A 22,805-nucleotide genomic window follows, 5' to 3' on the forward strand; every position below is an offset into this window, starting at 1 on the left:
ATTGGTTGGTACTTTCCATCTCATTTTTCTAGCACAGTCTGTAAAATGACAGTTACAAGCTGATTAGTTGGTACTTTCTCTCTCTCCAAGGCTTGATACATCTCCCCCAAAGTGAGCCAGGAGCCTATAAAACAGCACTAAAGTTTTAACTGGACAAGGCAAATATTTTATGAAAGTCTGTTTTGCACTACTAGACATAGGCCAGTATTCAATTTGAGGCAAAAAGTCCAGACTTCGCCTGTTGGACTTTTTGTCTCCTTCGCCTGTTTTCCTGGCGGAAAAGTATCGTATACGTACCCGATATTCCCTGTATTCAATTTCAAAGGACACGAAAACGGGACCCGGTGAAACTTGTAGTGGCGAAAAAAAAAAAGGGAATTTTCGGGAAATAATCCTTGGACCCCCCCCCAAAGATGTCCAGACATGGGGGATCACTATGGGTAGCCCCGTTTTGCATGCAGAAGGAAGTCAGGTTTTTAAATAGCCACGGCAGGTGCACAAATGCTGCTTTGAAGAAGAGTATTTAGCTATTTTTTGGGGGTAAAATAACTATGCCCATCAAATTTGGGATACTTGAAAATGGGTGCAAGCATATTTTTAAGTCCCTAAAATTATTTTTAAAAATTCTTTAAAAAAAAAAAAAAATGCTACTACCGGCAATGAAGAAAACACCTGCCGCATACTTTGGAACCCCTCTGTATTTATTTAAGCTATTTTATAAGTGGGTTCCTTATTTATTTTTTTTAACCCCAAAATTTTACTTTGTTTTGGGGTGTCCCGATTTATTTATTTTTTTTAAACTTTTTTTTGACATACATTTATTTTAGGTGGCATTCCCAAGGGTGCAGGCTATTTTTTTTTTTTTTAAGCCTGCACACCTAAACCCCAATTCTGCACTGGCTGGAGAAAACGTATCCCCGTTCTTTTACATTGACTTTTCGTACCGGGGAAAAAAAAATATTTGTAATTGAATACGGGGATAATGACAATAGGCGAAAATTACATCATCGGCGATAAATTATTGCCGATAATGGGTTTTCGCCTCAAATTTAATATGGCCCATAGTTGGAGACTGTTGGACTCCCCTCGGGGAACCCCTAGAGAAGGTCCCAGGGGTAATTGCAGGGGCTGTGAATCACATTGTAACAGCTCCACCCTTGCTACAAAGTGGCGCAATTGCAGTTCAGTGGGGGTTGAAAAGGTGCAATTTGCTAAAATGTGAGTCATGTCCCTAGCCCAAAGGTTCTCAAACTCAGTCCTCAGAACCCCACAGTGCATGTTTTCCAAGTTTTCTCATAGAATCACATGTGAGATATTAGCTCCACCTGTGGATCTTTTAAAATGTGTCAGTGAGTAATTAATACACCTGTGCTCCTGCTAGGTGACCTGCATAACGTGAACTGGGTGGGGTCCTGAGGACAGAGTTTGAGAACCACTGCCCTAGCCTATCCACTTCAGAAGTGGGCAGGATGCAGGAAGGTTGTCAACATTCTTTGTTGACTAGATTAATAAACCTATTTTCAGATCATTGATGATAAGAAACCAGACCCGCCATGCTTTTGACATTTGCCAGTTCTGCTGTGCGTTACAGTATCAATGGGCTGGTCTGGATTACCATTTCTTTGAAAAATGACAGTTGGGAGCGGATTGGCTTGAACATCATTTATCATATGCAACAAGGTTTATCACTCGTTGCATATGATAAAACTCATTGCCCATACATCAGCAATCACAAACAAATGATTCACAGATTCTGCAATTTTTTCCCAATTTAGAGATTCACCAATCCCATTACAGATTTTTTCAGTGATAGGCAGATGTCTTTCCTGAAAATGATCTGCACATCTTGAAAGGTTTATAATTTTTCCTTCATCCACTGGGGGACACTGGAGCATTACACTGGGGTATAGGTAGTGGTGGAGGAGCCTGGCACTTTAAAAATTAAACAAGTCTAAACTGGCTCCTCCCCCTCCATACCCCAGGTAACAGTCTGCAAATCTGCTGATTGCTAGTGTATTGTAACAATCTACAGCCCCAATTGGTCTGTGAAATCCAACGTGTTTGCCAATCTTATTCACCAACTCCAATCACTTTTTTGGTCAGAATCTACGATCTGTGAACCACATACATTGCAGATTTCTTTACACAATCATCTGCAAAATGCAGATTTGACACCAATTGATGGCTGATGCATGGGGGCTTTTGGTTTCAAGATGGCTGCTCCCAGACAGGTTTTTAATAAAACAGCCAGACTGTAGTCCTCTACTGGAATGTGCGAAAGCAGTAGTAATAAGAGACTATAGTGAGATGCATGTGCATGATGGCATTAGGTTGGACACACAGGTGTGGATGCTTGTGCTTTGTATCCTAAAGTAAAGAGGGGTCTACTGTTTGTGGTAGTTTTCAAATCCTTTATTTAATTTTTCAATTACTGAAAAAAAACAACTAGTTCAATGTGAATTTGTGAAATACTTTGTCCTTCCATGATTTGCAGAAAGCCATATAAACCCATCATCTACACACTGGAGGCATCCATTTATATTCTGAAGAATGTAGTTTATCAATTCAATAGAAGCTAGTACCTTATGTGTATTATGCCGGGTACACATTGAGCGATGTGTACCAGTACCATATGTCTGCCTGACAGGCAGACATATCGTTACCTCGAGTACACATTAGAACGATGTAATGAAGGTTCATTACATGCAACGGGACCGCATGCGCAATAGTCTGGTCGGCCGTGCAGCACAACCAACCGTACGATATCACATTCAGCCCCTATGCAGGTAGAGAGACTGCGCATTTTGGCTGTACACACTGAGCGATGCGGCCGATATGAAGTCTCAGTGTGTACCCAGCTTTAGGAAGTACGTCATGGATGCCACTGGTCCTTAGCTTCATAAGCAGCGTACTGGTCTAGTGCACAAAATGCCTGCATGCTCTGGATGTAGCTGAGCTCATCTCACAGAGTCAGTCTGAAACTTAATCACAGTTTTTAAAAACGTTGCATCTCTGCGACCTATCACAGTCAGTCGTGTTTGCAAAACTCAAGCTGCAACTCCCGCCCCTTGTCGTATCTGGCAGAGATGAGACTACATTGTGACTGGTGGCATGGCTTCAGACAGTACAGAAAATGCTAGAGATCGCAGCACACAGTGTAAGTATATTTATATTAATGGCCAGAATGTGCAGCTACTAAGTAGCCAAGTGGCTCAGAGCATCTGTAGTGCTCCATGAAGTAGAAACAAACATAACATTTTATTTTCATTTCAACATTTCTAAATAAATGTGCAGGGTTTCCCAATTGTGCATGAATCAGTCTTTATTTCTTAAAAATGAGGGTTGGATGCAGTATAAAGTGACTTACTAAAAACTCTTGCTGCTGTTATTATATGTTTGAATACAAAAAAAAAGTGAGTTTTTCCCATTTGCAACCAAGCGGATGCTGTCGTAATTAGCAGCTCCGCAGTCATCACTATCAACAGTACACTTTGAGGAGGCTGCGTTTCAGACTTCGCAGCAATAATGTTAGCCTCAATTTGCCAATACGTGCCCACACTTACGGACTGTAGTTACCACTGCACGCCCACTTCCCAGGATTCCACGCTCATTCCAACCTCTAACTGCATAGTGTCTCAAGTCAGACTTGAGACAAAGATCTAAAAATCACATTCCAAACAAACAATTATACATGTCAATGAAAATAATCACAATTTGAGATTGAAAACAAAAGTCTCAACTTGTGGTTAAGACACATTGCTCAGGGACTGCTAGCAGTGCATGTTTTCCAGGCCTCCTCCTAGAATCAAATGAAACCGAAGCACTTGTAGATCTTTTACACTATCAGTAATTAACCACTTACCTGGCACAGCTGTCTGTTATGGATGTCTGTGATCGCCAGCATCACTCCCGAAAAGCCTCCAGAATGCTGTGCAAACGGCTCTCTGGGGATCATGCACCATAAACTATAAGCGAGTAGTTGCCCCCGGAGCATAAATATGCTGCTCTCTGAATGTGGAGAGACCAGCTGTAGCAGGGGTACCATGATCAGTCCTCCCTGCTCCACAATAAAGTGAGGGGTATCGTTTTGGCACTGGGAGCAGGGAAAGGTGTCTGTTATGCCACACAAAGGATTTTTGGCCCAGGGAATACTTTGATTTCAATTACATATAGTTTTAAAAATACATTCTAACATTTCTGCCTGGTTTCTGGGAACAAAATTTGTCAGTTAAGTAGTTAATACACCTGTGCTAAAGATAGGAATTATGATAAACATGCACTGCCATTAGTCCCTGAGGAATGAATTTGAGAAATGTTAGCCCACTTTTAAAAGTACTACAGAAACTAGATTTCCTATAGGTGCGTACACACTGTACGATAAAAATGCCTGATATGAACAATAACCATATCGTTCATTTTTAAGTACCAACCAACTTACCAACGACCTTAGATGCACGTTCCCGCATGGACGATAATGATATCGTCCATCAGCCATGCATGCATGGCAAACCCCTTTACGATATTGTTCTCTCCCTATAGGGGTCCGCGATCGTCGATCGTGGGTCGCTTATGGCTTTTTGGTGTGTGGATGAATATAGCGTTCATCCAGCACACCAGGATTTTTAAGGGGACGATCGTTCAGCGATATCGTTATCGCTGACGATCGTCCCGTGTGTACGCACATTAACTCTTCAATGCAGCCTATGAATACACTATGAACATCACAGAGGCACTGGTTCCTAGGTAACACACAAGCTGAATTTACATGAATGTTTGTTCAGATTGTGTATAGGAGGCTACAATGTAATTTCCGGTCCTAAAAAGTTAGATACATTTAAATTTATTATTACTAATAATAAAAATTCATGTGGTTTAAAACCCAATACATTTAGTATCATCCTCTGCAGTTTTCCCTATTTGTTGTTTCACATATATGCTACTGATCCATGTCTCCGGCTGAAAACAATTAGCACTCTATGCTGATTCTGATCATTGCTCCTGACAACCTCTCCTTTTTAATAGCATTCAGCCCACAAATGCATGGTTGCAGAGCCCTGTTCTTAAACACTTTGACAACACTTACCACGTGCAAGCCAGCCCAGTTGGGAAAATAAACACTCTGTATAGGCAATTGATTACATTCCACACAAAGAACTGTTTAGCTTAACTTGGCATTGGCCAGAAGGTCAAATCTGCTCACTGAACCCTATACATCTAACTTACAGTAACCTCCACCAACATTTCACTGTATCAACATAAAGCAGTGTAGATCGAGACTGTACTTAAACATCTGCTCACAACCCCAGTGCCGATACATAAAGCCAACCTATACTGGAAATAAGAGGCCAGATTCAAAGAACAAGCTAGCAAAACGGGAACTGTGAACGTCACATTCCCGTTATCCAGTGCGGATCAATATCATGCCAAGTGTGTCAAAGGCAGCTGTTTTTCCTAAAGTTTATAACAAACCAAAAATTATAATTGAATTGAGCAAATGATAGTTACACTGCTTTTCTTAAATGTGTTTACCAAGAAGAAGTTTTATGTTAGTTTTGCAAAGACCCCATTATATAACGGAACATTGCATTTTAATTAAACATTATAACTTAATTACAAAACAAATAAGATTACTAAACAAAAAATGTAAACATTAAAAATTAAATAAACTGATTATAACTTTACATTAAATACATTTTCAAGCTGTGTCAAAAATTATTTTGTAGGTCAGTTCCTCTTAGAGAGAGTAACACAGTTTATCTTCAGAAAACAAATGCCAACATCCTGTAAATAAACATTCAGAGAACTATACATGTATGTCCATAGCATAGCCAGCAGAAAATGTCACTGAGCAGAACGGACTCCACGGACAATAGTCTCTTAATAATTAACCTGTTGCCAGGTAGAAATCACCTTAAAACTAATCAGGAACAAAACAAGATTACAAGGCACATATCTGGTCAGAAATTAAAAAGGCCAACAGCAAGCTTGGGCAACCTGTGGCTCTGCAAGCTATTGTAAAACTACAAGTCCCAGCATGCCCTGCCAGTTCTGCCATTCAGGAATGCTAAAACTGGCAAGGCATGCTGGGACTTAAAGTTTCACAACAGCTGGAGAGCCACAGGTTGGCCAGGTCTGGCCTCCAGTATATACAGCATTATTCATGGTTACAAATATTAATCCATGAAACTTAAACATCTAGTTACCAGGTTACTAAAATATCAGTTTGGAGGAACAACAGTGGAAGACTTAAAGTACCCATACACCCCACAGCAGATCTGGTCGGTGCTACCAGAGTACAGAGATACCAGCTCTGTCCAATTTTGCCACTCACAAAGCTGGCTTATTCTGACAGATCCTGTCTCTGATTAAATGGCTATCACTAGCTTGGCTACTATTTATTTTATTGCCCATTATTTGGCACAGCAATTAGGAGCCAACTTGGTTAAACATTATCAAAATTGATGATCCAAATCATTGTGTGTTAGGGCAAAGTGAAATTTCACTTGTAAATATATGAAGCAAGGCTATCCCTGGTAGTAAGATCATTCGTTCTCTGGTTCCATTTACAGAATATGAATGAAAAGGTTATTGAATGAGTGGTAGCAACTTCCTAAAGTCAGCAGCTGCTGTCTGCCGGTAGCTATGCTTCATAAACCATAATGGCAACACTTATGGAAGACCAGTGACATTATAACAAATATATTGACAGAATTTTTCCTAATTAAATAAGTTGAGTGCAGTTTGTTTTACACAACCTGTAAATAAAATGGTTATTTAACTCCAGTTCCTGCTGAAATCCTGTCAGTTCTTATCGGATTCATCTCTTGGACACCTTCTCCTCATCACTGTTGTCTCCTCTGTTCTCGGCCACCTCACACAGTTGACTTTCGTCCACGTGTTCAAGGGACTCTGCTCGCTGCAGTGAGAGCTCATTAAGGGATATACGAGGTAGCGTGTTCTGTTCTGGATTTAGCCATGGCTTAAACTCGGGCTTGTTCTTCTTTTTCCAGGCTGGGTATTGTAAGCACGCCTTGTGGAGTTTCCGCAGAATCTGCATTAGAAGGAATCAACAGAAGGTACTAAGGAGCGAAAATGAATAGATATGTAAAGGCTAAAACAGTACAATATAGTTGAAGTGTGAATGGTTAAGTGACATAAATTTGTCATCTGACCTACTGTGAAAGAACAGATAATATATACATTATTTATAGACTTTGTACCTTTGGTGCCAAATACTGTGAAGATTTATTCACCACCCATTTTGGTAAGGAACCTTAAAAAGAGAAAAATACATTTATATACGAGGTGTATAATACATCAACTCTAAATTTCAGACTCCAGTACCTTCTATTTTCTTGGGAAGTTATTTTTATCGTATTATAATCTAGATGTAATATTTTTTTGAAGAGGGCTACATTTAGAGGCCTATTCATTAACACCCAATGGTACCATGAAGTGCAGAGGCAGACACCAATGCACCAGATCAATTCATCATTCATTGCTCTGGTTCCGGTACAAGAAGCTGCACCAAAGCCCTTCCACTACTACTTTTGCCACTAACTAGTAGCAGCACAAGTTTACACTGCTGGGCAGTGTTCCTGTGCATGCGTATACTTCGTTCATGCATATGGACAGCTAGGGCTGGCGGAGGCGAATGGATCTCTAGTCCCACTCTGGGTGTCCTTCCAGTAGGAAGAGGAGCTCAACAGACTAATGCCATCTAAAGATGGGGTCAGTTCCTGTAGTCAATCTCCTAAAACTGAAAATTTGATGAATGGATGGTTTCCACATCGGGACTGCAATGGTGAATGGGTCCTTTCCAAAAGTGGACAACCCTGAACAGGACTGTTATACATGTGGAAGCTGTAAAATCTGTCCATATACCAAAAGGGTGGGAGTGTCTCTCTGGTATTATATGAAGCTGGGAAGTTCGTATCCTTCCTGTTACCTGAATCCAAGAACAGACTTGCATTGTGAGCGCACACTACATGAGACTGAAATATGTGAGGTCCCACTCACTGCTTCTTACACGTTTTCACGGTGTATTGTAAGATACTAATGTTCTGCAGCTTGTGATTGGTTCAGTAGAGGACTTCCAGTCCAGTGGTCAGGGAAACCATAAGAGCAGAGAAGTAAGAAATGGTGATCATGCAATGAAGCAAGTGTTTACACAGTTTCACTAGGAAGACGACATACGTGTGCTGATTGAAAAGTAATGAGACTGCCTCTGTTTTTCTGTCCCTGACATGGCAACGCTATGCTGGTTATTGTGAAGCTCATACATCGATGTGTCTGAACCTGTGGTTGGACTGCCATAGTCTCCTTTGTTTGGTTACAGTGAGTGGAAGATCCTCGTATGTTTCGTCATGGTGGATGAGGAAGACGTGTCTGGGATTACGTCAGAGATGTGCGATTGAACTTTGTGTTAAACTTTTTAAACAATTAGCCGTGCTGCAGTTTTTTGGCGGTGGAAGCACTTCAAAGAGGGTAATACGCGAGTGACTTACAAAGCGCGTTTTGGGAGACCATCCACAGCGGTTACAGATGTCAGCATTGCCAAAGCTATGGAAATGTTGCAAAATGACAGAAGGTTAATATGAGAACTTTCTGCACCACTTAGCATCTCATTCGAACAGGCTCAGCATATTGTGACAAAGAAACTAAAAATGCATCGACGACGAGTTGAATCGTGCAAGAACATCGTTCGAATATCAGAGAGGATACCCAATTTCCTGATATCGATTGTGATGTGTGACAAATCGTGGATTCGTCATTATGATCCTGAATCTAAACTACAGTCCAGTGTATGGAAACAATCTGTGTGATTTGGCGTGTAAAGTCATGCTTCTGCTGTCCTTGGATGCGTACGGTATGATCCTACAGCACTGGGCTCCCCGTGGACAGACTATGACTACTATGCAAACGTCCTGAAAACCCATTTGTGTGGAGCCATGAGGAAGAAAAAAAAAACAAAACAAAAAACAAAAACACATTTGCTGAAGAAACAGTGTTTTTGCTCCAAGACAATGCCCGACAACATGTTGCTGCTGTTGCATTGGTATCACTGACTGAAAATGAATGAGACAGCATTGGAACACCCTCCATATAGCCCGGACTTAGCGCCCTATGATTTCTCTGCATTCCCAACCCTGAAAAAAAACAACTTTGCGCGGAAAGAAGTTCTCAACAGATGATATAAATACTTTTTCTCTAAGTCTGCGCTATAGAATTGACAAATTAGAAAAAATAATGTCTGATAACCCATGAGCTAAAATAAAGGATTATTTATTTGTACCAAATAACATTCTAAATATTTCTGACTGCAGTCAACTAAAAACTAACAAGTGGTTACCATCCAATATCACAAATGTTTTTACAGTAAAAAAAAAAACTATTGGTAATAAATAAAAAAAAAAAAAAAAAAAAAAAAAAAAAGGAGATACTCCTTAGTTGATAAAATGAATACAGTACTTGATTGCTCTATGTCAGTATAGGTGTATATATCAGAGTGTGAATCAACACTCTATTACCTAGTAAGGTTAACTTTATAGCCAGTGTTGTGCAAAGGCTCATGTATGGTTACATGTCCCACCAGAATGATGTATATGCTGGTTGATGAATGCTATTATGTCTTGGGAGAGGATTCGTGAGTGTCCTATGGACTTTGGCTCTCACAATGTAAAGGGATTCATTGTTGAAACACCGCCACTGTATGCTCTCACTTGCCGGAGCCGCAAAGTCACGGAAAATGAGGGAGACCTGCTTCCAAGCGGTCCACACTCCCGATTGGTGGATGTCATGGCATATGGCATGCGTTTGTGGCTAATTATGTGAATGCCCGCTCGATGATTACCACCACCAGTGGTAATTATCAAGCGAGCATTCACATAATATCCATGTGAATGCAATAAAAAATAAATAAAATAAAATGCACGTGGGGTTTTCAGCTTGCGGTGCGAGAAAAAAAAAAAAAAATACTATGGTATGGTCGTCTCCACAGCTTCTGGTCATCTCCCCTCCAACTTTGCATTGGGGTGGGGGCTGCTGGGAGATGTAGTTCTCCCAGCTGCTGCCTCCAGGGGGAGGGCACACACACACCGCTGCAGAAGACCAAGTACCAACAGCCTGGAGGAAAAAGACTGCGCTTTGGAAGGTGATTAATTACTGACTAATTAAGGTAATTGGAAACTTCCAATTGCTTAATTAGTAATTAGGGGGGTGCCGCAGGGGTCCCAGAGCATTCCTCATGCCGCTCAAAAAATGAAAAACCAAGCACCTATTTGAATATTAAAAATCCCACACCTGCGGGAAAAACCTTGCAGGTGTGTGATTTTTGCTATTCTCGCACCTAATTGAAATACCCCCCAAAGACTCCAGCAATGTGCACCTACACAATAATCTGGCACCATATTTCAAAAAATAATGCCATAATAGTGGCAAGGGCAGCAGCCGGGCTGGCAGGAGGTAACTGACTGAAGTGGTTGCAGGTGTGCTGTGTGGTCCCTTCTGGAACAAGGGGCACCTATTATAGATAAATCACTGCTAGTCAGTCTACTTTAATAGCCTGGAGTTTGCATGTTACAATGCTTATCTAGATTAAAAATTACAATGGTTCTTCTAATTTATACATTATGATCTGATTTCTGACCTCCACTCACCTCTGGGATCTACCTGTGCCAGATATATGAGTGTACAACTTTTAGGGTCATTGATCTTGATAAAGTATCCTGCTAGGAGGGAGACAGCTCGCACCAGGTCTCTCCGGGGTGGATACATCTGCAAACCAGGAAAGAGATGCTCTTTAGGCAGGTTACATACAGTAGATATTTTCCTAGTACTTACCCATAATCTCTACCCAACAAAAACAACCTGCTTCATAAAAGACCTGCAATAATTAAATACAGTAGCAATACCTTTTGTCGAAGCCGGATAATTGGCTGAGACAGAATCTGTTGCAATTAAAATCTGCATGACGCCATTTTGCGAATGGCCGCCCAGCGCCATTTTAGCGAATCTCGCACAATCAGTACATAATATTATTTAGCATTGTGCGATTCCCACGTAATAGAACAATGTTAATTGTCCTCATTATATAAATACATACATTTACTAAAACATATAATATGAACAATCCTGCAAAACACGTACCACGGTGTACTCCACAAACACGTAGACGCACAACGCTAACTAACGTCTTTTCTTAATATCCTTACACATTGCACACTTACATATTACATAGGAAGGTTCTCTAGCATTAAGGTCAATATCCAAGGTTTTATTCATTATTATGTAATAAAGCGACTGTATTTAAGATCTCAGGTTTAGTTCATGATAAGCAGACCGTGTTTGGTGCCATTCTGAACAGTTTATTTGCAGATTTCCGGTTCCATCGGCAAGGAAATCGCAACATGCGTCTGCAAATTATGGATCATAGAGAGTTAGGCATTGAAATGTACTCTGTAATGTAGCCAGTTTAGACTTGTTGTTAGGCGGGAAAACGGACACAAAGAACTGTTGAACTGTAACAATACAAACTGACCTATGAACTGTATCGTAACAGAAGAACCACCAATTAACACGGTAACACACAGTTATCGATCTCTCAGCAAAGGGTGGAGGCGCCATACGCAGGAAAGAACGCATTGTGCCTTCGAAAACCTGCTTACACGTGATGCCGAGAGACCGTTATCAGTTATTGTGTGAATTCAAGGCGCGCTGATTAGAATCCAGGGACAAGGAAGGAAAAAGTTTGTTTACCTTCGTTGATAAAGGTTAGTGTTAAAAAGGGGAAGTCGCACAATAGCGTACGCATATTTCCTGTATTGCTGCCACGTGTTCAACGGTCATTGTATGTATAGCGTGATTGCTTGTTAAAACCTCTGAATTATACTGCTCTATTAAGGGAAAAAGGTTTTATTTTCTGTACAGAAAAGGAGTGTATAATTGAAACGTGTGATTGCAAGGTGGAGGCTACTGTCTATTAAGCCTAAGTGTAAGTGGAGGTTACGGTCTGTTAAACCTCGGTATAAACTCGGTAGGTGCCCGATGGGGCAGCACAAACTACTGGGCCAGTGTACAAAGCAGGTACATTGTGGTTTAGGTTATCGAGAAACTAAGGGGTTTCTTGGTCCGAACATCCATTAATTGCAAAGTCCATTGATCAGTTAGGTTCATTGGGCAATGTGATTGGACCGCATGATTATATATATATATATATATATATATATATATATATATATATATATATATTGTGATTGTGAAGTGGGTGTCGTGGGAGTGAAACTGCTGGCAAGGGTATGGGTTATTGGAACTTCTAGATGCTACCAGTGGGAGTAAACTCAAAGTAGGAAGCTAGTGGTGAAGCTTGGGTTAAATTTACCACAAGTAAAATAATTCACTAGGCGGTTACTTTACTCCTCGTGTATACACACGGATCACAATGTAGAGGTGAAATGGGGTATAGCGAGAATGAGCGAGCGGCTGAAGCTTGGTTTAATATGGCCGCAAGTAGAATAATTTACAATAGGTGGTTAGTCTGCTCCTCGTTGTGCAGGCCGACTCACGCCAGGCGGGTATTACGGGAGGGAGTCAGTGAACGTTACTCGCTGAAAATCGTTCACCAGTCGAAACCCTCTAGAAATTGCTAAGCGTTTTCCCAGATGGGTGCAAAGCCATCTCTAGTAATGGTCGATGATGTGCTGCAGATGGAAGGGCAGTTAGGATCGGCCAGGTATGTTATGTTTAAAACGTATGGTGCATACGCTACAGCGTATTGCGACATATGGGTCAAAATGACCAAGAAATGTAGAACACCTTTTCCTAAGATTGGTAGTTTTGATTTGGAGGTTCTGAACAATCTCAGAGACAGTATATGTTTAGTGAAGTCTCTGAAGAAAAGAGTAAAGTTTAATGATTGCTTGAAGTTGTGGCAGCACGAGGGGGATATGTGGCTTAGTGGTGTGCACGCGATGCAAACTAGCGCCTCGTGCACAACACAAGGGAACGCGCACGCAAATAGCATTGTGTGCGCAACACAAAGTAGCGCGCACGCACAGCAAGGTAGCATTGTGGAAGGTAATGTCAGTAGTGCACGTGCACCACCACCGCCCTATGCGGATGGGGGTGTAGGTACAGTCGATCTAAAAACTCAAAAATGTAACAAGTAATTTGTACCCTCTACTAAGTAACTATAAGGAACATGTTGATGATGTAGATAATGAACCTGTTGTGATGTCCGCTCTCTCCCACGTTGAACAAATGTTAAATGTACCACCACAGCAAGCACAGGTAGCTGCCCCGCTAGTACCAGAAATGGAGGTAGCCCCACCCATACAGGAAGTATTAACCCCAGCTTTAACAGTAGCGGAGATTACGAATACAATACGTAGTAGCAGTAGGCTGAACCCTCAACTAGGTAATCAGGCCAAGTGTAGCATTATGGCAGGCATCCATCCCGTCCGGACAATAACGGTTCCCAATGGGAATCCGGATGCGCATGGTGTAGTAGCCACAAGGGATGTAGCGATGCATTGTCCATGGACAAGAGCAGAACTACGTTCCATAATAACAGATTTCCCTGACCCTAGGAAAGAACTAGCAAAGTGCCAGAGATTAGTAAAGGATTTAGGTAATGCTCATGAGCCAACCAATAAAGATTGGCGAGTAGTATTACGGGCATGTCTTCCACACAATACAGACGTGAAAAAGTTTATCACGGCCTGTGTATTGGATGGAGATAGTCCCATAACTGATGCAGGTAATCAGGACAATATAACCCACATCGTTAACCAATTGGCTGTATTTTTCCGATTAATTGTTAACTGGAGTAAAATCTTCACGATTAAGCAGAAAGAGTGAGTCTGCAGTAGATTATTTTACCAGAGCGCTGCAGACTATTACCCAATATACAGGTATAGAGGACATAAAAGACAACACCCATCACAGGGAAATGACAATCACAGTGCTTATGGATACTTTAAAAGCCAGGGTTCAGACCTCACTTCCTGGGTGGAGGGGAGTCACAGTAGACACACTCAAGGAATCTACAATTGAACATGATAAAAACATCTTGAGGAAGAGATAAACTAATGGCTGTTAGTATCCAAGCTCTGGAAGGAATGCAAATAACACAGCAGCATTCTTATCACAAACCCTTATCCCTATACATAACCACAATCTTTCCTCATTCCCCCACCCACACAACAACCTTTCATAACACGTCAACTATGAAGGTGTTATATCTGTAACCAGGAGGGCCAAGTTCTGTAAGGCTAAGAAATGGGAACCACCAAACCACGGAACACAGACATACCTACTGAAGGGCCTCCCACAACAGACAGGACAATTCCAGCCATCACTTGCTCACATCGCAGCAGTGAATGCTTTGCTGGAAGAAGATAGTCAGCTCTAGGGGTCAGGTCACACCTGTAGTTTACAGTCAGTCAGGTTAACTGGGGATGTTAGAGAAGAACCTGTAATGTTAATGTAGCTGGTACTAAACATTCTTTTCTTGTAGACACAGGGGCGACCAGATCAGGGATAAAATCTCCATCTAAATTTACAGGTGACCAGCGAAACAGTACCAGCAATGGGTGTAACGGGTAAAGTGCAATATTATCCTTTAACCAAATCTGCAGAGGTTACCATCGGTCCACTGCATACCAGGCATTCCTTTCTCCTGGCAGCAGCGGCCCCTACTAACCTACTGGGAAGGTATTTGTTATGTATAATGGGATGTGTCATTTATTGTACCCCTGATGGTATATTTCTAGATATCCCAGAGAGAGTTGCGCACGAGGTGAGGGATATACTGGACACTCCCCAAAAGGTTAATGTTTCACTCTACTGTTTGATAAAAATCCATCTCAAGTAGAACAAATGTTATCTCAGATACCGGGGTCCCTCAGGACCAAAGATGGACAGGACACTGGATTGATGGCAAACGTAGCTCCTGTAATAGTAAATCTAAAAAAGCGGTAGGCAAGCTCCAAAAATTCCCCAGTACCAGTTAAAACAGGAGGTAGAGATAGGGGTTTATCCCATAATCGAGCGATTACTACAACAGGGAATTTTAGTCCGTACAGCGAGTGTAGCCAACAGTCCCATCTTTCCTGTGAAAGAGAGTGGTGGAAGGGGTTATAGGCTGGTACAAGACCTTAGAGGGGTTAATAAGGTAGTAGAAAGCAAATTCCCTGTAGTGCTGAATCCAGCTCTCATCCTCATGCAGATCCCACCAAATGCAACCCATTTTACTGTCATTGACCTATGTTCTGCTTTCTTCTCTGTCCCTCTTCATCCTGACTGTCTACCTATTTGCATTTACATACAGGGGGTTACAATACACATGGACACGATTGCCCCAGGGCTTCATAGACAGCCCCAGTATTTTCTCCCAGGCCTTACACGACTGTTTACAATCTTTTCAACCTGCCAATGGATCTGTTCTAATACAATATGTGGACGATTTATTGTTGTGTTCTGATTCATTTATGTCATGTTTAAATGATACTAAACTTTTATTGCTTCATCTCTCGCAAACAGGACATCTCTCTTGCTAAGGACAAACTACAGCCATTCCAGTCCAGGGTTAAATACTTGGGACATTGCCTAACCCAGGGGTTATGACATCTGACCACTGACAGAATCCAGGCCATACAGACCATGACACTGCCACGTAACCAACAGCAAATCCGTACCTTCTTGGGAATATGTGGATACTGCAGAATGTGGATCCCAGGTTTTTCTATTTTGGCCTTGCCATTACAGGACTTAGTCTCTTCCTCAAAGCCCGATCGTGTCGTACACCGAGAGTAAACAGAGCAGGTTTTCCTTAACCTTAAGAATAGTCTGCAAGAGCACCTGCATTGGGAATACCCGATTATGAAAAACCTTTTGATTTGTACTGTTCGGAAGCTAATCGTTGCGCAGCAGGTGTCCTCACACAAAAACATGGTGATGCCAGTAGGCCCGTAGCATACTACAGTGCACAATTGGACACTGTGACAAGATCACTCCCAACGTGTTTAAGAAGTGCAGCAGTAACTACTCTATTGGTCAGTAAGAGTGAGGATGTCGTATTAGGCCATGATATGATTGTTTATACACCCCATGCTGTATCTGCTTTACTGAATTCTGCCCAAACCAGACATGTTTCCTCAGCTAGGTTCACGAAATGGGAACTAGCCCTAATAGCACCTGCAAACATCACCATTAAGCGGTGCAGTACATTAAATCCAGCAACGTATTTACCATATGTGCCTCAGGATGCACAAAGGGTGGAGAGAGGTGAATCGCTGGCGGAAGGTGAGTTCTGCAGGTATGTTGATGCAAATGATTGTATGTAATATCTGAATCAGACCTTTACTGCAAGACCTGACATACGGGATACACCTTTAGAAAATGCAGATGTGACATTTTACACGGATGGGAGTTGTCATAGACAGACTGACACTGGAGAGTTATGTACAGGTTATGCTGTGGTAAATGACAAAGACATCATAGAAGCCGAACCTCTTGGTCCACCTCACTCGGCCCAAGTGGCGGAGCTGGTGGCACTAAGAAGAGCATGCGAATTAGCAAAAGACAAATCTGCTAATATCTACACTGACTCTAGGTACGCCTTTGGGGTAGTACATGATTTTGGTGCTCTATGGCGTCTGAGAAATTTTATGACAGCAGCAGGCACACCAGTCGCACATTCCAGACACATAAAAGGACTACTGTCAGCGAGGCCATACATAAGTGTAAAGCCCATACATGTGAGGACGATCCGGTGTCATTGGGCAACATGGCAGACGAAGCTGCCAAATGGGCAGCAGGTTTTGAAAATGAACATGCCAATTAACCAAATGATGTTTCAAACAACTGATACGCAGAAATTAATTGAGATGCAAAATTTGTGTTCCATTCAGGAAAGGGCAGTCTGGAGGTCCAGGGGATGTGGGCAACAGTCCTCTGGACTCTGGAGAGATGGACAAGGTAAGCCAATGGCTCCCAAGGCGTACTACCCAAGCCTGGCTGAGGCAGCACACGGTCTGACTCACTTGGGAAAGCAAGGTATGTGCAAGTTGGTGAGAGCACACTGGTGTGCACCGGGTTTTTCTTCCCAAGCGGAAACGAGAGCAATGTCCTGTTTGACCTGCTTGAGGAAAAACATTGGGAAAACCATCCCTACCGAGCCATCCCACATTCCTCCGACCGACGGACCTTTTCAGGCAATCCAAATTGATTTCATCCAATTACCACCCTGCAGGAATCTCCAGTATGTTTTAGTGTGCACTGATGTGTTTTCTAATTGGGTTGAGACATACCCAGCTGCCACTAATACTGCTGTGTTTACTGCTAAGAAAATTGTTCAGGAGTTTGTATGCAGATACGGTATCCCTAGAATTATTGAAAGTGATAGGGGTACTCATTTCACAGGTGATGTCTTCCAAAACATGTGTAAATTGATAGGTATTAATAGTAGACTTCACACCCCTTACCGACCGCAAACCAGCGCCAAGGTGGAGAGGATGAACGGGACTATTAAAAATAAATTAAGATCATGGCAGAAACTGAACTGGGGTGGCCAGAAGCACTACCATTTGTCCTTCATAGTATCAGGACAACTCCTAGACCCCCTCTCAATCTGTCCTCCTTTGAAATACTGTTTGGTAGACAACCTCATTTGATTATAAGTCCGCAGGAAGATTTGAAAAGTAACAACGAGGTTACTGTAAGGTATCTTATAACAATGAGTAAACAGTTGCAACAGCAGAAACTGAAATTGCTGCCACATGATATGCCTGAAACAAACTGTCATGATGTTGAACCTGGAGAATTTGTTATGATCAGAAAATATGAGATATGGTAAGAACTTACCCTTGTTATCTCTATTTCTACGAAGTCCATAGGGTTCCACAGGATACCTTGGGGTATAGGTGTGACGTCAGTCATCGGGCACCAAAGAGTTAAGCTTTCAGCCTCCCAGGATGCACTAGGTCCCCCTCCTATACCCCGCCCCCGAGCCAAGGCATCTCAGTTAGTTACCAAGCCATAGGCCGGCGGAGGAGAAGGAAGAGAGAGAACAAAGATCTGGACACATACAAGAATCACATTCTCACCAGAGGGAGACGGAAAACCAGTGACCAGAGCAAAGCCCATCTGCAGCACAGGCGCGACAGGGCGGGAGTCCTGTGGAACCCTATGGACTTCATAGAAATAGAGATAACAAGGGTAAGTTCTTACCATATCTCATATTTTCTACTTCAGGGTCCATAGGGTATCCACAGGATACCTTGGGGATGTCCCAAAGCAGTATCCTTTAATGGTGGGGACGCTCCTGTGCAGAAAGGAGAATCCGCCGCCCGAAGGAAGCATCCTGAGAGGCGAAGGTGTCAAACCTGTAATACCTCATGAAGGTATGGACAGAGGACCACGTAGCAGCCTTGCAGATCTGGACTGCAGAGGCACCACGTCGAGCTGCCAACGAAGGACCCACAGACCTAGTGGAATGAGCCTTCACAGAAGGAGGAACCGGCAGGCCTTCATGAAGATAAGCTTCAGAAATAGCCATACGGATCCAGGCTGCCAAAGTTTGCTTTGAAGCAGGCCAACCCTTTTTACGGAAGCCATAGAGGACAAACAAAGCGTCCGACTTCCTAAACGAAGAAGTGCGGTCAACATAAGTCCTTAAGGCCCGCACAACATCCAAAGAGGCCTCACCCACGGAAAGACCCGGTGAGTTAAAGGCCGGAACAACGATTTCCTCGTTAACATGAAACTGGGAAACAACTTTGGGAAGAAACTCGGGCCGAGTGCGGAGCACTGCCCTGTTCCCATGAAAAACCAAGAAAGGGGGTCTACAAGAAAGTGCCCCTAACTCAGAAACACGTCTGGCCGAAGCAATAGCCAGAAGGAAAACAGTCTTAGCTGTTAGCCATTTAAGATCCACTGAGCCCAGTGGTACAAACGGCTGTCCCTGGAGAGCCCTCAGGACCACAGCCAAATCCCAAGGCGCCACAGGTGGAACAAAGGGCGGCTGAATGCAGACAACACCTTGCATAAAGGTGCGCACATCCGGGATTGTAGCAATCCTACGGTGAAACCAGACAGACAGGGCCGAAACCTGTACCTTCAAAGAAGCAAGGCGAAGCCCATGATCTAGTCCCGCTTGTAGGAAGGCGAGAATCCGAGACAGACGAAACTCCCGCGGTGCATAACCTCTCGGTCGACACCACTGGAAGAACGTATGCCACACGCGATGGTATATCCTCGCGGAAGACGGTTTCCGAGCTCGCAACATGGTACGCACCACAGAGCTGGAAAACCCCCGGGACCTCAGCATGGCCGTCTCAACAGCCACGCCGTCAAAGACAGCTGAGTCAGGTCCGGGTGAAGACAAGGACCATGAGACAGAAGGTCCGGTCGTAGCAGCAACCGCAGAGGACTGACCACGGACAGACCCTGAAGGTCTGAGAACCAGTGCCGTCTGGGCCACGCGGGAGCTATCAACAGGAGCGTCCCTCCTTCCTGTTTGAATTTCCGGATTACCCGTGGAAGAAGGGAGACCGGAGGGAACAGGTATGCGAACCGGAATGTCCACCGGACGGACAGAGCATCCACCAGAGACGCCCCTTCGTCTCTTGTGCGAGACCCGTACACCGGTAACTTGTTGTTGAGCCGGGACGCCATGAGGTCGATCTCTGGAAGACCCCATCTGTCCACCAGTAGTTGAAAAACGTCCGGGTGCAGGGACCATTCCCCCGGATGAACATCCTGGCGACAGAAAGTCGGCCTCCCAATTTAGCACTCCCGGGATGAAGACCGCTGATATGGCCGGAAGATTGCGCTCCGCCCAAACCAGGATCCGAGAGACCTCTACGAGAGCCGCCCGACTGCGGGTTCCTCCTTGCTTGTTTATGTAGGCCACGGTGGTAGCGTTGTCCGACTGGACCTGTACCGGGTGACCCTGGAGAAACCGATGTGCCTGCTGGAGAGCATTGAAGACCGCACGGATTTCCAAGATATTTATGGGAAGCTCAGCTTCTGTCGGCGTCCACCTGCCCTGGAACAAGTGTGGACACAAAACCGCTCCCCAGCCCCGAAGACTGGCGTCCGTTGTCAACAGGACCCAATTTGGAACCCAGAACGGACGTCCCTTGTTGAGGTGGGTCGTCTGTAACCACCAAGCAAGGGACAGGCGAACCTCTGGGGTGAGCACAATCGTCTGGGACTTCAGAGACTGAGGCAGCCCGTTCCACTTGGACAGGATCAGGTGCTGCAGAGGTCTGGAGTGAAACTGGGCGTATTCCACCATGTTGAACACCGACACCATGGAGCCCAGTAACCTCATCGCCGAGTGTAGGGACACCCGGCGGCTGTGCAGACAACTGCGCACCCTTAACTGTAAAGCAGAGATCTTGTCCTCCGTCACGAAGATCCTTTGCTGTCCCGAGTCCAATAAGGCTCCAAGATGCAGAATCCTCCGAGACGGGATTAGAGCGGACTTCTGCCAGTTGATTAGCCAGCCGTGCCGTTGCAGCAGTGCAATGGTCAGGTCCAAGTGGCGTAACAGGAGCTCTGGAGATCCTGCCACCAATAACAGGTCGTCCAAATACGGCAACATGCGGACTCCCTGCAGCCGCAGAGAAGCCGCCATGACCGCCATCACCTTGGTGAAAACCCGTGGTGCTGTCGCCAGGCCAAAAGGTAACGCCCGAAACTGGAAGTGGTCGCTTCGGATTGCAAACCTGAGGAACTGTTGATGGCGCAAAAGAATAGGGACATGCAGGTAAGCGTCCTGTATGTCCAATGACACCATGTAGTCCCCAGGTTCCAGCGCCAGAATGATGGACCGTAGGGTTTCCATCCGAAACTTCGGTACCCGCAAAGACCTGTTGAGTGCTTTGAGGTTGAGAATCGGACGATACGACCCATTGGGTTTCTGTACCAAAAAAAGATTTGAATAGAAACCAGGGCCCCTCTGGGAGAATGGAACAGGCACTATAACTCCAGCCTGGATCATAGTGTGCAATACCTTCCGCAGCTCCGTAGCCTTGTTCCGGTCTGATGGTAGACCCGTGGTGAAGAATCGAGCCGGGGGTCTGTGCCGGAAGGAGAGGGCGTACCCGTGGGAGACCACCTCCAGAACCCAAGTGTCTGTCGTAGTGGTCGACCAACACTGGGCGAACTGCAGCAGGCAGCCTCCCACCCTGGGATCCCCCAAAGGGAGGCCCGGACCGTCAGGCCGCAGGCTTGTCATCTGGCTTGGGGGCCGGACGTCTGGTACTCCATGTCTGTTTCCGGGGCTTGACCGATTTCCTAGGGCCAGCCTGACGAGGAAACGACTGTGGTTTGGGCCTGCCCTGGGCCCTAGATGACCGAAAGGACGATGGTCCAGAACCAGAAGGAGCAGCGGCCGACGGGAGACAAGCCGATTTGGCTGCCGCCAGCGTGGCCACAATCTTATCCAGATCCGGACCGAAGAGAACTTCTCCGGAAAACGGCAACGCCTCCAGACCCTTTTTGGAATCTGCGTCCGCCTTCCAGGATCGCAGCCACAAGGTGCGACGAGCAGCTACCGCTGCTGAAGAAATCCTAGACACCAGAGTACTAATGTCTAGGGCCGCCTCGTTGATGTAGGTGGCCGAATCACGGAGATTGCCAATCAACTCTGCCTGTTCGGTCGGACAGTCGGAATCAAAAGAAGCCTCTAATGAATCCGCCCAGCGCTCCATCGCTCTGGCAACCCAGCAAATGGCCATAGCCGGCCGTGCTGCCCCCCCCCCCGCAAGGGAATAAGCGGACTTCAGGCAGATCTCCACCTTGCGGTCCGTAGCATCCTTAAGGGAGGACATGGATGGCATCGGCAATGTGGCACTACGGACAAGACGGGTCACGTGAGAATCCACCTGTGGAGGGGATTTCCACTTTGCAAAATAATTATCCGCGAACGGATAAGCCACCGCCAGGCGTCTCTGCGGCTGGTATCTTTTGCCAGGCTGTTTCCACGCCTCCTCTAAATGGTCCACCAAATGACCCGAAAGAGGAAAGACTGTGGCATCGCCCTTCACATCTTTGAAAAAGGCATACTTAGATTTAGCCGCTGGGGGAACTTCGTCCTCAATCACCAAGGCCGTGCGGACCGCCCGAATAAGTCCAGGAATATATACTTTGGACTTAGCATCAGCGTCCTTAGCATGGAGAGGTTCCTGATCGTAAGGATCCAGAATCTCCCCATCATCAGACGTCCCCTCGTCATCCTCATAAGGAGCCGACAGACGCCACCGGCCATTTATGCGGCCGCATCACAGACTCCCCTTGCAACACATCCGACAAGTGCTGTACAGAACTCGTCAGGGAGTTAACCCACGCTGGCTCCTGAGAAACCGGGAGCGGGGAAATAGGGAGACTGTGGGGTACCACCAATTGTCGTGGGAAACCCTGCATGGGTGACGACACCACTGACTGCTGGGACAAACCCATCGGTGTAAACACGGGCTGCGGAGCTAACTGGCCCACTAAGGCTGTAAGCGCTTGAGCGAAACAAGCCCAGGGCGGCTCCTGTACCGGTGCAGTAACCGTAAGAGGCCGCGCCATAGACAAACACTGCCGGCAGAGGCCCTCCGCGCTACCCTCCCCCTCCGCTAACGGTACTTTACACGTAGTACACTGTAGCCGGAGGGGAAAATCACTTTCAGACATGATGGCACCACATATGTGACCCCTCTCACCAATTATATATTTAAGAGGCGAGAGACCACCCTGCAGCACCGCACCGCAAGGGCTTAGCAGAAAAAACAGGGACAGTATAAAGCTGACAG

The 22,805-nt window shown here is 44.8% G+C and overlaps 1 protein-coding gene across 5 annotated transcripts in view; it reads right to left on the reverse strand.

Moving 5' to 3' along the window:
- Positions 1-2,210: 2,210 nt before the first annotated feature.
- Positions 2,211-22,805, reverse strand: part of LOC148508156 (START domain-containing protein 10-like) — a 55,309-nt gene continuing 34,714 nt past the window's right edge. For all 5 annotated transcript variants that reach the window (XM_088445001.1, XM_088445003.1, XM_088445000.1 and 2 more), the window contains exons 5-7: positions 10,659-10,776; positions 7,221-7,273; positions 2,211-7,051 (exon numbers count right to left, since the gene is read on the reverse strand). In XM_088445001.1, the coding sequence (XP_088301127.1) occupies positions 6,818-7,051; positions 7,221-7,273; positions 10,659-10,776 (405 nt within the window). In that variant the 3' untranslated portion in view covers positions 2,211-6,817. The remainder of the gene's footprint in view (positions 7,052-7,220; positions 7,274-10,658; positions 10,777-22,805) is intronic.

This window comes from Taudactylus pleione, unplaced genomic scaffold (assembly GCF_031769625.1).
Source record: "Taudactylus pleione unplaced genomic scaffold, aTauple2 ptg000375l, whole genome shotgun sequence".
Taxonomy (NCBI): Eukaryota; Metazoa; Chordata; class Amphibia; order Anura; family Myobatrachidae; genus Taudactylus; species Taudactylus pleione.